Genomic DNA, 15,380 nt, shown 5'->3' with positions numbered 1-15,380 from the left:
GACAGGGAAATAGATGGGGAAACAGTGGAAACAGTGTCAGACTTTATTTTTTGGGCTCCAAAATCACTGCAGATGGTGATTGCAGCCATGAAATTAAAAGATGCTTACTCCTTGGAAGGAAAGTTATGACCAACCTAGATAGCATATTCAAAAGCAGAGACATTACTTTGCCAACAAAGGTCCATCTAGTCAAGGCTATGGTTTTACCAGCGGTCATGTATGGATGTAAGAGTTGGACTGTGAAGAAAGCTGAGCGTGAAGAATTGATGCTTTTGAACTGTGGCGTTGGAGAAGACTCTTGAGAGTCCCTTGGACAAAAATAACAATTTTTAAAAATAAGTGTCTGCCAATTTCTTGATAAGCTACATCTGACTTATACTTATTTTGATCACAATACAGTCTTAGTAATATTGCTAAATTTCATAATGATAGCAATTAAGCTATAGTTTATATAGCTAAGAATCCCTTGCTACTTATAACCATCATGGTGCTGGTAGATGGACCTCTACAGCTTACTTCTATGCACTGAGTTAAAATACACACTTAAAGAAGTAAAACAGAACTTTAGAGATAGTTTCAACTGGACAGTCATAGGTTGCTACACAAATTTTATTTTAAGGAAGGTACCGGTTAAATCTCCAAAAAGATTTTTAAAGGAGAATATATGAGTTATTAAGTATACCAAAACAAAAATCACATATCCACTCAAAAAATTACTAGGATGATAAAGATTTAGGTGACTTCAGAGTGAATAAAATTCCACTGAATGTTTCCTTTAGTAGGATGTCAGTCAGAAAATGGTTTATGGGTATAAATCTAAAAAGAAGCTTCAATTTTAATTTGTATTTGACATACAGTATGACAACCTGACAAGCAGAAATGGATCTTGGGCCACAAAAGTTGAGTGAAATAATCTTTTGTTACACTTAACTTGAACTAAATACGATTTATGAAGCAGGAATTAAAATCTTCAGAAATAAAATGGAGCAAAATGATTAACTGAAATTCAATGATAAAATAGATGTATTCAGGGGACCCTGAAACACTGCTGGCAACCAGTGCTTTACTGAAATGTGGATAAAAGTGTGTGATACATAGCAATAAGTGATATGCTGCTTAATAAACACCAAGAGGATGAATGAGGAGTTGAATGAATAAACAAACATCCAATGTACAACAAAAACTGTGCTTTACATATCAAACAAGACGCAAGGTGGAGATGCAAATAGAATTTAACATATTTTTTTCTGTATATTGAAATCAAGAAACAAAAGGATAATATAACTCCCATTCCCAGAGTCACTGCGAAGCATAACAAAGTTATTGAATAAAGGTCAATCAACCAATGACACCTATAGCATCAGATTTGCCCTACTTACTCATCAATGCCTAATTCATTCTCAGCATTAACTATTTACAATAACCAATCATTTTAATTATAAATATGATAATCTCAGAACAAAATGAGTTGAAAAAATTAACTTAATGTTGACTGAAATTACTCACTGTGGTAATACATACTGTTCTACTTTTAATATAGAAAGCTAGCACAGAGCAGGAGTAGAAGAAATTAAATCTATTTTGCTGGCACTTGGCTAATAGTGAGAAATTAAACAAATTTTCTGGAGAAGGAAATGGCAACCCACTGCAATATTCTTGCCTAGAGAATCCCGTGGACATAGGAGCCTGATGGGCTGCTGTCCATAGGGTCGCACAGAGTTGGATACAAGAGAAGCGACTTAACATGCATGCATGCGCTGGAGAAGGAAATGGCAACCCACTCCAGTATTCTTGCCTGGAGAATCCCAAGGACAGAGGAGCCTGGTGGGCTCCCGTCTATGGGGTCACACAGAGTCGGACATGACTGAAGCGACTTAGCAGCAACAGCAGCAAATGAATTTTCAGAAGAGTAAAGCATATCTCCACTGGATGACAAATACAGTATTAGAAGAGCTGTTACAGTGTGACTGTTTACTGACTCTCTTGAAAGTCCTGTTATATCAGTAGCAGAGCCAGAAAATTTTACTTCTAAAGAAACCAACCAGTCCATTTCCTCCTGCCTTCTTCCTTACCCAAAATAAGCCTGAAGGTTCTGTACCTTCTTTTTAAATATGGGGTTGCTATCTATCCATTTTATTCAGTTTTTACTGCCATAAAATTTAATTCCTTATGACCAGTAAGCTAGTCTAAGTATCTAAGTCTCCTAACTTACGTGTGATCACTTCAGTCATGTCCGGCTCTTGCAACCCCATGGACTGTAGATGACCAGGCCCTGTCCATGGTGATTCTCCAGGCGAGATATTGGAGTGGATTGCCATGCCCTTGTCCAGGGGATCTTCCCCATCCAGGGACTGAACTCGTGTCTCCTGTGGCTCCTGCACTGCAGGCGGATTCTTTACTACTGAGCTACCAGGAAAGCCCGACTTATATAGTCAGCATTATTTGGAAAAAAGTATTATTTTTTTCCATGCCATTGATTACACAATTGCCCTTGCCTGCAAGATTCTTCCCCTTTCCTATTTTTTTCAGCTGTCATAGCCCAGGAGGCAGTTCTATCATTGTTTTTTCCTTTAATCTTCCACTATGATATTAGTCAACACTGATCACTCTCCACTGAATACCTATGGCATTACCACACAATCCCTCATTTGAAAATATCTCAATTCAAAAAGCTAACTTAATCGTTCTAGCACATTGCCTGAAACAAAGTAGCCAGCTGAGAAATGTCAGTTTTCCATTTCTTTACTTTCTATTTACCATGTACTGCAAATTAATTTAATTCATCATTTTAGATACATGCTCTATTTCCCCCCTCCTTGTGGACAGGGTCATTCATATTATATACCTCCTTGCGACTATCTAGCATACTCACAAATATCCTCCATAAAAGTAAGACAGAAAAGAGCATATTTGCTGAATATCAAAAGAAAGTATAATGGACATTTAACTGTATATAATAAATGTAAAAATATTTTAATAATGGAAAGGTGAAACAATGCAAAGTTCCCTGATATTTTTCCAAAATTTTGTTTAACATAAAGAGAAAAAGGATAAAATTGAAATATTTACCACCCTGAAAGGATTACTTAATTTATCATTTTAAAGAAGCAATTATAGAGGAAAAATCTCCAACACGTTCTAGAAAATGAGCTGACAAACAGTTAACGTCTGTTAGGACTCGGAGAGGCACCTGCGTGGAGTAACAAACAGCGAGTGTGCAGAACTTTATCTGTTTGTTCTCTCCTCTTTCTTTAAGGGGATAAACAGCCAAACTAATCTGATTTTTCCAGATTTGCAAATTTTATAATGGATTGAAATCCTGAGGGAGCTAACAACAGATGGATGACTGTGTTATTCTAATTTCAGCTACCTTAGGGTTTAGCAAGCTGTCATTTTTAAAAAGCCAATCAATTTCTCATTTCAAGAAACATGAAAAAACACTAAATAGATCTATCCAGCGTCTGCTTTGAAACATCTTTTATATCAAAACATGGTTTTTGTTTACTTAAAGTAAATAGAATAAAATTTTGTAATTGCAAACCATTGTTTCACTAGCCAAAAAATTAATGATAAAGGACGAGGATATCTAAAGCCATGAGAAGAAAACAATACTAGCAACAAACTTAGCCCATATCATAATAATAAATAGTAATCAATCAACAGGAAGCCACTTTATTTTCATTCATTCTCTAAAACACTATTGGATAGTTGTTTACCTGGAGCCTTTTAAGAATTTAAATTCACATTCAGGGTTTATTTGCCTAGATGATAGGCTTCCCCAGTAGCTCAGTGGTAAAGAATCTGCCTGCAATGCAGGAGACACAGGTTCCATCCCTGGGTCAGGAAGATCCCCTGGAGCAGGAAATGGCAACTCACTCCAGTATTCTTGCCTGGGAAATCTCATGGACAGAGGAGCCTGGTGGGCTACAGTCCATGGGGTCACAGAGAGTTGGACATAACTTAGTGACTAAACAACAATGGCCTAGATAATACATTCAGTAAAGCCAACATCTGAGATCTCCTCATCATAATTCAGAAATATAACACAGGGTAGTAAATGCACGCACACTGAGCAATCAGCCTTGTTGAATATTTAGATAACACACACGACATAATGTTAATTTTAGATTATCTACAGAACATATAACCCAACAGAACAATGTACCAAAGAGAGCTGTAGAATTTGAAGATTATATTACTGAAGATAGCCCCTCTGGCATTCAAATTTCCATGATTACCACTTCTTACTTATTTCCTCTCTTACAGACTTGATCATTAATCTCTGTATGTTTTTTCACATACTTTTTCAGGTTTGTTCATAAAGTTATAATTTCTTCACAGACGCTTTTCTTCAAAATTTTCATTAGCCCTAATTTCTTCCCTCTGAATCTCAGTTTCCCGATTTTTAAATGTGATGATTATACACCTGCTCTCAGAGAGTACAGCTGACCCTTGAACAATGCAAGGGTTAGGGAGCCAACCCCATGCAGCAGGTAAAAAATTCAAGTATAACTTTACAACTGGCCTTCCATATCCTCAGCTCTACATCCATGGATTCAGCAAACCATGGATTTGGTGGTACTGTAGTAGGTATTTATTGGGGAAAAAAATCTGCATGCTGAACCTCCACAGTTCAAAATCATGTTGTTCAAGGGTAGTTACAGGGTTGAACAATATAATGCACATCAGATGCCTCAGTGCATTATTCTACTCACAAGCAGAACTCAAGTTATCAATTCTCTTCATCTACCTTAATTTCTGTTTTATTCTACCTTGTGTTTTCCTCTCATTTCTTTGCTTTCATTTTCTTATGATCACTTTTATCCCTTTCCCAAATCTGCATTAGATGTCACTATGATTTAATTACATATATGTGGTACTTGTAAATCCCAACAGATTTAGAATTGTTATACATGTACTGTGTGAACATAGATGTTATTTAATGGTATGAATAATTAATCTGACAAAATATCTCAAAAGCTATATTAAAGAGAAAGAGGCATTTGAGACTAATGAAATAGTTTAAATTAGCCATATGTGTTCAGTTGTTTAGTCGTGTCCGACTTTTTGCTACTCCATGGACTGTAGCCCACCAGGCTCCTCTGTCCATGGGATTCTCCAGGCGAGAATACTGGAGTGGGTTGCCATTTCCTTCTCCAGGGGATCTCTCCAACTCAGGGAGCAAATCCGGGTCTCCTGCATTGCAGGTGGCTTCTTTACCAACTGAGCCACCAGGGAAGCACAATGTGATAAATATCAAATTGGTAGTTTAAGATGAATGCAATAGGAGCACAGAGGAGGGACTTATGATTGAGAGTGAGAGGGAAGGTGACATTCTAGCTGTGACTTTACAGTAGTTGGCCATTACTACATGGATGTCATGAGGAAGAAAGAAGTTTATCCAGAATGAACACTAGGAGCACAACAGGTTCAATGATACGAATGCACAGGGTGTGTTTGGGCAGTGATGAATAACACAATTAAAAAAAAATAAGTAACCCAGACTGAGAATATATCTTTAAAATTTTCTTTCTTTCTATGGAGATTTGAAACATTATGTCTAACTTGAATAAATGCATATTTGAAGGATGGTTTCTTCAGCAAACAGAAAATTCATGTTACTCTTATGAGGAAGAGAGGCAATATCCCCTGATGATCTATTACTGTGAATCTAGGCTATCTCTCTGCTTTCTTCACAGTGTCTTCACTTACTGGATATTCACCTTTGGGAAATTTCAGTTCTTCTCTCTACCTCATCCTTTACATAGTTACTAAATTAATCATTCTAAACTACAGATGAATCAAGTAAAGCTTCTGGTCTGAAATCTTAAACGTTTTCATTTTTAATAAGCAACAGAGTAAATCAAACACATTGACACAGTATATAAAGCTCTTATCCTTCATTCCATTCTTTCCTTTATTTGTCAAACAATTACTGACACTGTTACTCTAGGTGCAGAGGACAAGACCAGTAAGACACAGAAACTACCCTACAGGAGTGTGCTGCCACATGAAGGATTAGACATTAAGTCAGAATATGAGAAAAACAGGACAAAGAGATGTGTATTAGCTTTATACAGTAAGCTGAAGATTTAGTAATTGGTATTTTCAACCCATACCTTCCCCCTAAATTCCAGATTCAAACAGCCAACATGTACAGAGTATGTCTACTTAAATGTGTAACAAGTATTCAAAATATAACATAAAAGCAAACTCCTAATCTCCTCTCTGAACCTTATTCTTCACGCATTCTTCTCTATCTGTGTTTGATAATCCACCCTTCCAGTGGCTCAGATCAATAACTTAGGTCTTTGACTCCCCTCTTTCTCACTCCATCTTCAGTCTGTTAGCCTATTCTGTTGGTCCTATTTTTAAAATATACCTAGAATACGTGTGTGTGTGTGTGTGTGTGTGTATGTGTTAGTCACTCAGTCGTGTCTGACTTTTTGCGACCCCATGGACTGTAGCCCACTAGGCTCCTCTGTCCACGGGATTCTCCAGGCAAGAATACTGGAGTGGGTTGCCATTTCCTTCTCCAAGGGATCTTCCTGATTCAGGGATTGAACCTGGGTCTCCTGCATTGCAGGTGTACGCTTTACTGTCTGAGCTAGAATCCAAGTACTTTTGACCAGCTCCACTGACATCCTCATCCAAGCCATTGCCAATTTTCATCATTATCTTTTCAATAGCCTCCTAACTCATCTTCCTTGTTCTTCAGTCTTTTCCCAATACAGCAGCCACAGTAATATTTTAAAAATGTAAATCTGAGGATGTCACTCCTATGTTCAAGATTCTGCAATAACTTTAAAATCCCTCTATCAGGGATTTCCCCAGAAGTCCAGTGGTCAAGACTGTGCTTTCATTGCTGAAGGCACAGATTCAGTGCCTGGTCAGGACTAAGATCCCACAAGCCATGCAGTGTGCCCCCATCTGCCCCCCATCCACATATCATCCTCTCTAACTTCAACACCAAAAATTCTCCCCCTTACTCTTTTTGAGCTATACCAGTCTCCTTCCTAGTCAGTTGCTGGAATTTTCTTCCCCTGAAAACATTCATATATCTTGCTGCCAACTTCTGCTGGTCCAAACACTATTTAACATTGAACCTCCCTTCCCTGCTGTGTATTTCTCACTTACCACCATACCACTTGACGTACTGGATGTTTTACTTATCTACTGTCTATCTTCCAACAGAAAGGTAAACTCTATCAAGGGAAGACTTTTTTCTCTCTTTTGTTCACTGATGTGCCCAAGTGCTTTGAGCAATTTTATTATATTGTAGAGGAAAATATCAATTTGCTGAATAAATGAATGTGTATCTGGAGAAGAGAAGGTGAGGCTGGCAATGCTGCTAATAGTTTAGTGTTTCTGAAAAACAAATGAGGCATGGAGAAAAGGGGATGATGCTAGAGAAGAAAGAAGAGTAACCTAAGGCCTTGGGCGTCATGATAAGAATCTTAAACTGTACGCAGTGGTCAATGGTAAACTTCTAAAAGGTAGAGGAATGAACAGGTCAGATTTACACTTCGTACATCACTCTGAAAGCAACATAAAGAATACTTCTGGGAAAAAAATGAGACTCCAATTAGAAAAATGAGGTAAAGACAATAACCTAGACAATAACCTGTTGCAATAACCTAGGCAAAAAGTAACGGTGGCTAAACTAACATAAAGGAGAGGAGAGACGGAGTAAGGGGTTAAGTTTGAAATATATTAGGAACACAGAATATGGTTTGCTGACTAGGCGGGAACCTGGTTTAGATGGACAGATGACTGCACTGCCCACCAAAATAGTACAGATGGAGGAAATCTCTCAATGAGGTATGATAAAGTAACGCTCTTGTTGGACATTTTGAGCCTGAGGGTTCTTTAGCACATTCAGGTGATGTTTACCTATCAAGCATCTGGAAATATGAGAATGAAGCTTATAGATATTTGAGGAGAAGAGATAAACTTAGAAGTCATCAATGTATGCAAAATAAAACAGTACAAACAGATGAGATCACTACGAGATAGTGGATAAAAACTGAAGAATGGAAGATACCACCATAAGGAAAAATAAATTTCAATGGGTAGACAGAAAAAAAAAAAAGAGTTAACAACAACAACAACAAAAAAGCTAGAAAGTAACAAGGAAACCCAGACATTTGCACAGAAGAGACCAGAAGATATCTGGAATGTATGTAACACAAAGTGAGAGATTTTAAGGATGGAAAACCTTGTGTATATTTGCATCTAATTACACTTTTCTATGAGTTGACTCATTGGAAAAGACTGTGATGCTGGGAGGGATTGGGGGCAGGAGGAGAAGGGGACGACAGAGGATGAGATAGCTGGATGGCATCACCGACTCGATGGATGTGAGTTTGAGTGAACTCCGGGAGTTGGTGATGGACAGGGAGGCCTGGCGTGCTGCGATTCATGGGGTCACAAAGAGTTGGACAGGACTGAGTGACTGAACTGAACTGAACCGAACTGATGAAACATTATCTATTTGCATACCAAGCACTTTCCAAAATTCAAAATGTTTAAATTGTACCTGTATATTCCACTGAAGGGAAGTAGCATTCAGATGGGCTTTCAGAAAGATGAAGTACAAATTTTTCAAGTAATTCTACTAAAGCTGTAATAAACAAGAGAATAATTAGGATATTAAAGGTCAAGAATCATACATGATACTGTATCTCTAAATCACAGACCAGTAGGTAAAAGTCATTAGAACTTCTTCATAGTTATGCTCTTGAGGGGGGCCAATTCAAAACATATCGTTTTAATATTCACAACAATCTTTCCAATGTAAATTAAATTTTAAATAGCTTCACTGCAAACCTATTCAATGTGAAACTGGAAAAGAACCATCTGTTATCCTTAGATCCTCTAAGGATTACTTCAGAATTTTCTAAATGATTTCAATTCAGAAAAAAAATTATCACAAATTAGGCTATAATATCTTACCATCATTATTCACACATGCAGAAAAAACATCACATGAACTTCAAGACCAGAATCAATGCATAGCTCACATCCCTTTCAAAAGCACATTTTATATGTTTTATATACTTGACAACAGATGTTATCTGTTCAGGGTAAACAGATCAAAGGTAAGACAGGCAGGGGTTGGAAAGAGGGAGGGATGAATAGGCAGAGCAGAGAATTTCTAGGGCAGTGAAACTCTTTTGTAAGGCACTACATTGGTGGATACATGTCATCATTATGACATTTGTCAAAATTCATAGAATGTGAAACATCAAGAGTGAACTCTAATGTAAACTATGGACTCTTGATGATAATGACACGTCAATGTAGTCTCATCAGTTGTAACAAGCATACCACTCTGGTATGAGATGTTGTTAGTTGGGGAGGTTTCAAGGAGAGAATATGTGAGAACTTTCTGTATTTCCTGCTTGATTTTGCTGTGAATCTAAAACTGCTCTAAAAGTTTATTAATTCAAAGAAAAGTTGAAAAAAAGATGCCTGTCAATGTAACAGTACAGAAATATTTGCATATATTACCACCAAAGTGGATACAACCAAGTGAATTATAATCACTATGCAATTTAGAATTATTTTTGCTGGAAATAAATGTATCTGAAGAGTAACTGATATGCTTGTAATTAAGGCAAGTAAGTTTTAGTCACTTTTGAAATTTGTGCCCTGGTTATTATATTCAGGATGTTGACTGTGACACATATTAACTGAATGCACCCTTTTTCACATCCAAGAGCATTGAGGAAAAGTTAGTCTTCAACATGCCAGAAATGTAAAGTCAAAGAGGGATAACATATGCTTTCCAACAACTACAGGTCTAACAAGCTACATCTCATGATACAGCTTAAGCAACATGTCTAGATAAAAACAAATTTTTTTTATTTGTGGAACTCTATTCATATTGATTTCAAGTTGAAATATTTAAATATTTAAACATATGAAATGCAATAGTTAAGGATCAGAAAGAACACTGCTGCTGCTGCTAAGTCACTTCAGTCGTGTCCAACTCTGTGCGACCCCATAGACGGCAGCCCACCAGGCTCCGCCGTCCCTGGGATTCTCGAGGCAAGAACACTGGAGTGGGTTGCCATTTCCTTCTCCAATGCATGAAAGTGAAAAGTGATTGTAGATTATTTATAGATTGGTTCTATCTTCACACACATAAGCACAAATACTCCCACTTTTGGAGAAATCTTTCAAGTGGTTTCTTTTCTATGAATCTCTAAGTAAATAATAGCCCTTCAGTGAGACCTTTCAACTTCTATGTTTGTTTACAAGTTACAAAATGCTGTCTCTTGAGATTATAATTTTTCAGAAATCAGGTGAAGAAAAGAAGTGTGTGACTGCTAGTATGAGGAAAGCAATGAACAGGATCAGGTTCAGCCATTAGACAGACAGTTAGAAATATGTCAGAAGACAAAACACACATCTGTGAAGGTGCTAAAACACTAAAATATTCGAAACTTGAGTCACCAGACTAACTTCAGACTTTACAACGCATACTACTTTCCAGCAAGTAGTGATCCTGCAATATGAAATTATGCTATTAGATCATAATATATTAGAGGCTTATAAAGTAATTTATGCATCCTATATAAAGGTGACATCACTGAATCAACCAGAGAAAGTTCATGATTTCTATGGATTCCAATATATTTGCTTTGCCCAGCAACCCAAACAGCACTATGTACTTCCAAATATTTTGAGAGATAAACTACAGTCATGGAACAATGTTAAAAACTAATTCACATGTGGTAGTTGAACCCACAGTTACAATTTATTGGTACCATCTCTCTAACAACAATGACAACAAAACTGCATAATTACTAACATGGCTATCTCAGTACAACTCACTGTCAGTTCACTAAAAATTCCATTATCTGCGACTCCAGGAAATTAATTCACATAAAACATTTCTTAACTTTAAGAGTAAATTAACTCCAGGATATTGCTATCTAGAAAGTAAACTGTTGAATATTGTTTTAGGTGGATTTTTATTTTGAATGGCAGACTTAGAATCTCTATAAAGGATTTTAAATTAGAAACCGTCTCCTTTTAATTATACTCAGTCCGTAGGGTTGGACTATGACATCAGTAGACTATAAAACCAAAGTTTATGATATTTATATGATAAAAGAGGACCTGGGTTTTACTGCTGAGGAAAAACCAAAGGCAGATTGTTCAGGGATAAGTGTTTTTTCCCTTGGCATTGCCATCACAACAGCAGCCGGTTCCAAAAAATTCAGTGTTTGTAAATATGCATGGTTTCTCCAGGATTCACTCTTTAATTCTTTAATCTTTTATCACTGCTGGCACATCCTCAGATCACAAGGAGCTCACACTATGTGCTCAGTTTTTTCCTGATCGTTATCCTGCATACAAGCACCAGATGTTTGCTCCTTGAACACTTGCTTATTCAGAATATACCACACCTTTCACGTGTGGAACAGACACATGAATGGAGGGAAAGTAGAGTTTGTGGCCTCCTTACCACTGGCTGATGGTGAAAGTCCTGACTCCCTACTTAGGCCTCCCTGACACCACCCTATCAGGGAGAGGCAGGGTGTCTCACTGTCAGGTGAGAACAGAAGTCCAGGCTGCAGCCCAAGTCTTGTTTGCAAGACTTCTACAGTTTGGCTGGATTAAAGTGCTCACTTTCTACAAGTTTTGTCTTGGTAGACTGCCATTATCCTGGTCCTTTGGTTAGAGGGAGCAGGCTCTTATTGCCCAGCCCTCATTTTTTCCCTTGCATCCATTGATATTCTTCATCACTCAGCCTAGGATATATGAGGCAAAAACAAAACCCAAGAAATGTCATCTTTGTTCCTTGGATCCCAAGGTTCCTAGTCAGTTTGTCTTTTCAATCAAGGGTCACATATAAAACATAAGATCATGTCTACAAATCTCAGATGTACATAGTAGGAGAGAAAAGGGAAACATCATCTACTCCATCTCTCAACAGTAGATATCATCTCTTTTCTTTTTCATTATGAATATTTAGACCCCGTACAGACTAGATATAAGTTCTGCCATATAAATTAGATGACCACACACAATTTTTTAAAAATCCTCAGCTTATTTCAAATCATTCTTTATTCTTATGTTATTCACCATTAATACTGAATCTTAGAGAATTATCTGATGTATCAAGTACAGCTGGTTTATAGCCATAAATAGATATAAGACAGGTCAATTTGAAGTCCATGTAAGTAAGTAAGTAAGTGAAGTCACTCAGTCGTGTTTAATTCTTTGCAACCCCATGTACTGCAGCCTACCAGGCTCCTCCGTCCATGGAATTTTCCAGGCAAGAGTACTAGAGTGGGTTGCCATTTCCTTCTCCAGGGGATCTTCCTAACCCAGGGATTGAACCCAGGTCTCCCGCATTGCAAGCAGACATTTTACCATCTGAGCCACAAGGGAGCCCTAAAATCCATAGGTACATAGCAATTATGAGTATTCTTTGAGTATACCAGTACAGCTGAAGTTCAGGATTCAGAAGGTGATAGATTAGAAATTGTGCTCAATTCCTCTTCCCTTCGATTAATTATGCCAAGAAGAGGGTCTAAGAAAAAAAGGATCGTTGGTAACAGAATCACATGATGGGTAGATACCACTAGAAGCATACCACTAAGGATAGCCCAATAACGATATATGATGGTACTCACAGCGTAAAGTGAGTGGAAAAAAAAAGAATTGATGCTTTTGTCCCTTTAGGGGCCATTAGTGATCCTCCTTTCAGGTCTCATATAACCTCTTATGTTTTCTTTGGTGCCTTAATATCTCTCTTTCTACTTAGAGCAGTCTTTACTTAACCTGTGTGTTTCTCATTTTTTTAAGCTGATTTACTAGCACTTTGATATTATCAGATAACCTAAATTATTAAAGATTTGTGTCTCCTTAATGTATATTTGAAATCATAACTGGCTGGGATAAAGCAAAGTATTATAGGAATCAGATACAGAGATAGATGAGCAAACTTTAAAATTACTTTGTGTAAGTACATTTATTAACATAGAAAATTCTATACAATATGGTATTCAGTGACCTGACAAAAGAAAATAGCGTGCTAGGTATTAACTCTTTGGGCTAAGAATAATTTAGTGATGATTTTATTCTGCAGAGATTATAAGGCAAATTTCAGTCTCTTCATTTTGTTTATAATTTCTAATCTTTCTAGAATGATCATATATTTCAGACAATCATTTAGTTGCCAAAAGGTTAATACTAGAATCAAAGTAGTAACAGAAGAAATGAATGAGAAAGAACAGATTTTAAAAATTTAAGAATAAACTCTATAAGACATGGTAAACAAATATATGAAAGTCAGAAGATGAAAGAAAGAGATAAGTCAAGAAGAACTAGGTTGTTCCCTTCAATTATTGTACTACATACAGGCTAGTGACTACACACAGAAAAAATGCAAGAAGAAGAACATATTTTAACACTTTCCATGGCATCTCATACAGATAAAATCTAAGTGGCAGGACAAAATGAGAATACTAGATCAAATGCTCAGAGGAAAATTTTTTAAAAGTGTATCATTTCAGTTCAGATCAGTTGCTTAGTTGTGTACAACTCTTTGTGACCCCAAGAATCACAGCATGCCAGGCCTCCCTGTCCATCACCAACTCCCAGAGTTCACTCAGACTCAAGTCCTTCGAGTTGGTGATGCCATCCAGCCGTCTCATCCTCTGTAGTCCCCTTCTCCTCCTGCCCTCAATCCCTCCAAGAATCAGAGTCTTTTCCAATGAGTCAACTCTTCGCATGAGGTGGCCAAAGTATTGGAGTTTCAGCTTTAGCAACGTTCCTTCCAAAGAACACCCAGGGCTGACCTACTTTAGAATGTACTGGTTGGATCTCCTTGCAGTCCAAGGGACTCTCAAGAGTCTTCCCCAACACCACAGTTCAAAAGCATCAATTCTTTGGTGCTCAGCTTTTTTCACAGTCCAACTCTCACATCCATACATGACTACTGGAAAAACCATAGCCTTGACTAGATGGACCTTTGTTGGCAAAGTAATGTCTCTGCTTTTGAATATGCCATCTAGGTTGGTCATAACTTTCCTTCCAAGAAGTTAACTGTCTTTTAATTTCATGGCTGCAATCACCATCTGCAGTGATTTTGGAGCCCAGAAAAATAAAGTCTGACACTGTTTCCACTGTTTCCCCATCTATTTCCCATGAAGTGATAGGACCAGATGCTATGATCTTAGTTTTCTGAACGTTGAGCTTTAAGCCAACTTTTTCACTCTCCTCTTTCACTTTCATCAAGAGGCTTTTGAGTTCCTCTTCACTTTCTGCCATCAGAGTGGTGTCATCTGCATATCTGAGGTGATTGATATTTCTCCCGGCAATCTTGATTCCAGCTTGTGCTTCTTCCAGCCCAGAGTTTCTCATGATGTATTATGCATAGAAGTTAAATAAGCAGGGTGACAATATACAGCCTTGACGTACTCCTTTTCCTATTTGGACCAGTCTGTTGTTCCATGTCCAGTTCTAACTGTTGCTTCCTGACCTGCATACAGGTTTCCGAAAAGGCAGGTCAGGCGGTCTGGTATTCCTATCTCTTGCAGAATTTTCCATAGTTTATTGTGATCCACACAGTCAAAGGCTTTGGCATAGTCAATAAAGCAGAAATAGATGTTTTTCTGGAACTCTCTTGCTTTTTCCATGATCCAGCAGATGTTGGCAATTTGATCTCTGGTTCCTCTGCCTTTTCTAAAACCAGCTTGAACATCTGGAAGTTCACGGTTCACGTATTGCTGAAGCCTGGCTTGGAGAATTTTGAGCATTACTTTACTAGCACGTGCTGCTGCTAAGTCGCTTCAGTCGTGTCCGACTCTGTGTGACCCCACTGACGGCAGCCCACCAGGCTCCACCATCCCTGGGATTCTCTAGGCAAGAACATTGGAATGGGTTGCCATTTCCTTCTCCAATGCATGAAAGTGAAAAGTGAAAGTGAAGTTGCTCAGTAAGTGTCCGACTCTTCATGACCCCGTGGACTGCAGCCTATCAGGCTCCGCCGTCCATGGGATTTTCCAGGCAAGAGTACTGGAGTGGGTTGCCATTGCCTTCTCTGTACTAGCATGTGAGATGAGGGCAATTTTGCATAGTTTGAGCTTTCTTTGGCATTGCCTTTCTTTGGGATTGAAATGAAAACTGACCTTTTCAGTCCTGTGGCCACTGCTGAGTTTTCCAAATTTTCTGGCATATTGAGTGCAGCACTTTCACAGCATCATCTTTCAGGATTTGAAAGAGCTCAACTGGAATTCCATCACCTCCACTAGCTTTGTTCATAGTGATGCTTTCTAAGGCCCACTTGACTTCACATTCCAGGATGTCTGGCTTTAGGTGAGTGATCACACCATCGTGATTATCTTGGTTGTACAAGA

General features: G+C 37.9%; 1 protein-coding gene across 2 annotated transcripts in view; it reads right to left on the bottom strand.

The window, feature by feature from the left end:
• Nucleotides 1-15,380, bottom strand: part of TBC1D32 (TBC1 domain family, member 32) — a 206,302-nt gene that overhangs the window by 37,425 nt on the left and 153,497 nt on the right. For both annotated transcript variants that reach the window (XM_010861791.1, XM_010861790.1), the window contains one exon: nucleotides 8,540-8,623. In XM_010861791.1, coding sequence (XP_010860093.1) covers nucleotides 8,540-8,623 — 84 coding nt within the window. The remainder of the gene's footprint in view (nucleotides 1-8,539; nucleotides 8,624-15,380) is intronic.

This window comes from Bison bison, unplaced genomic scaffold (genome assembly GCF_000754665.1).
Source record: "Bison bison bison isolate TAMUID 2011002044 unplaced genomic scaffold, Bison_UMD1.0 scf7180017864473, whole genome shotgun sequence".
Classification (NCBI taxonomy): domain Eukaryota; kingdom Metazoa; phylum Chordata; class Mammalia; order Artiodactyla; family Bovidae; genus Bison; species Bison bison.
The sequence above is the reverse complement of the archived record's forward strand: the minus strand, read 5'-3'. Positions and strand labels throughout refer to the sequence as shown.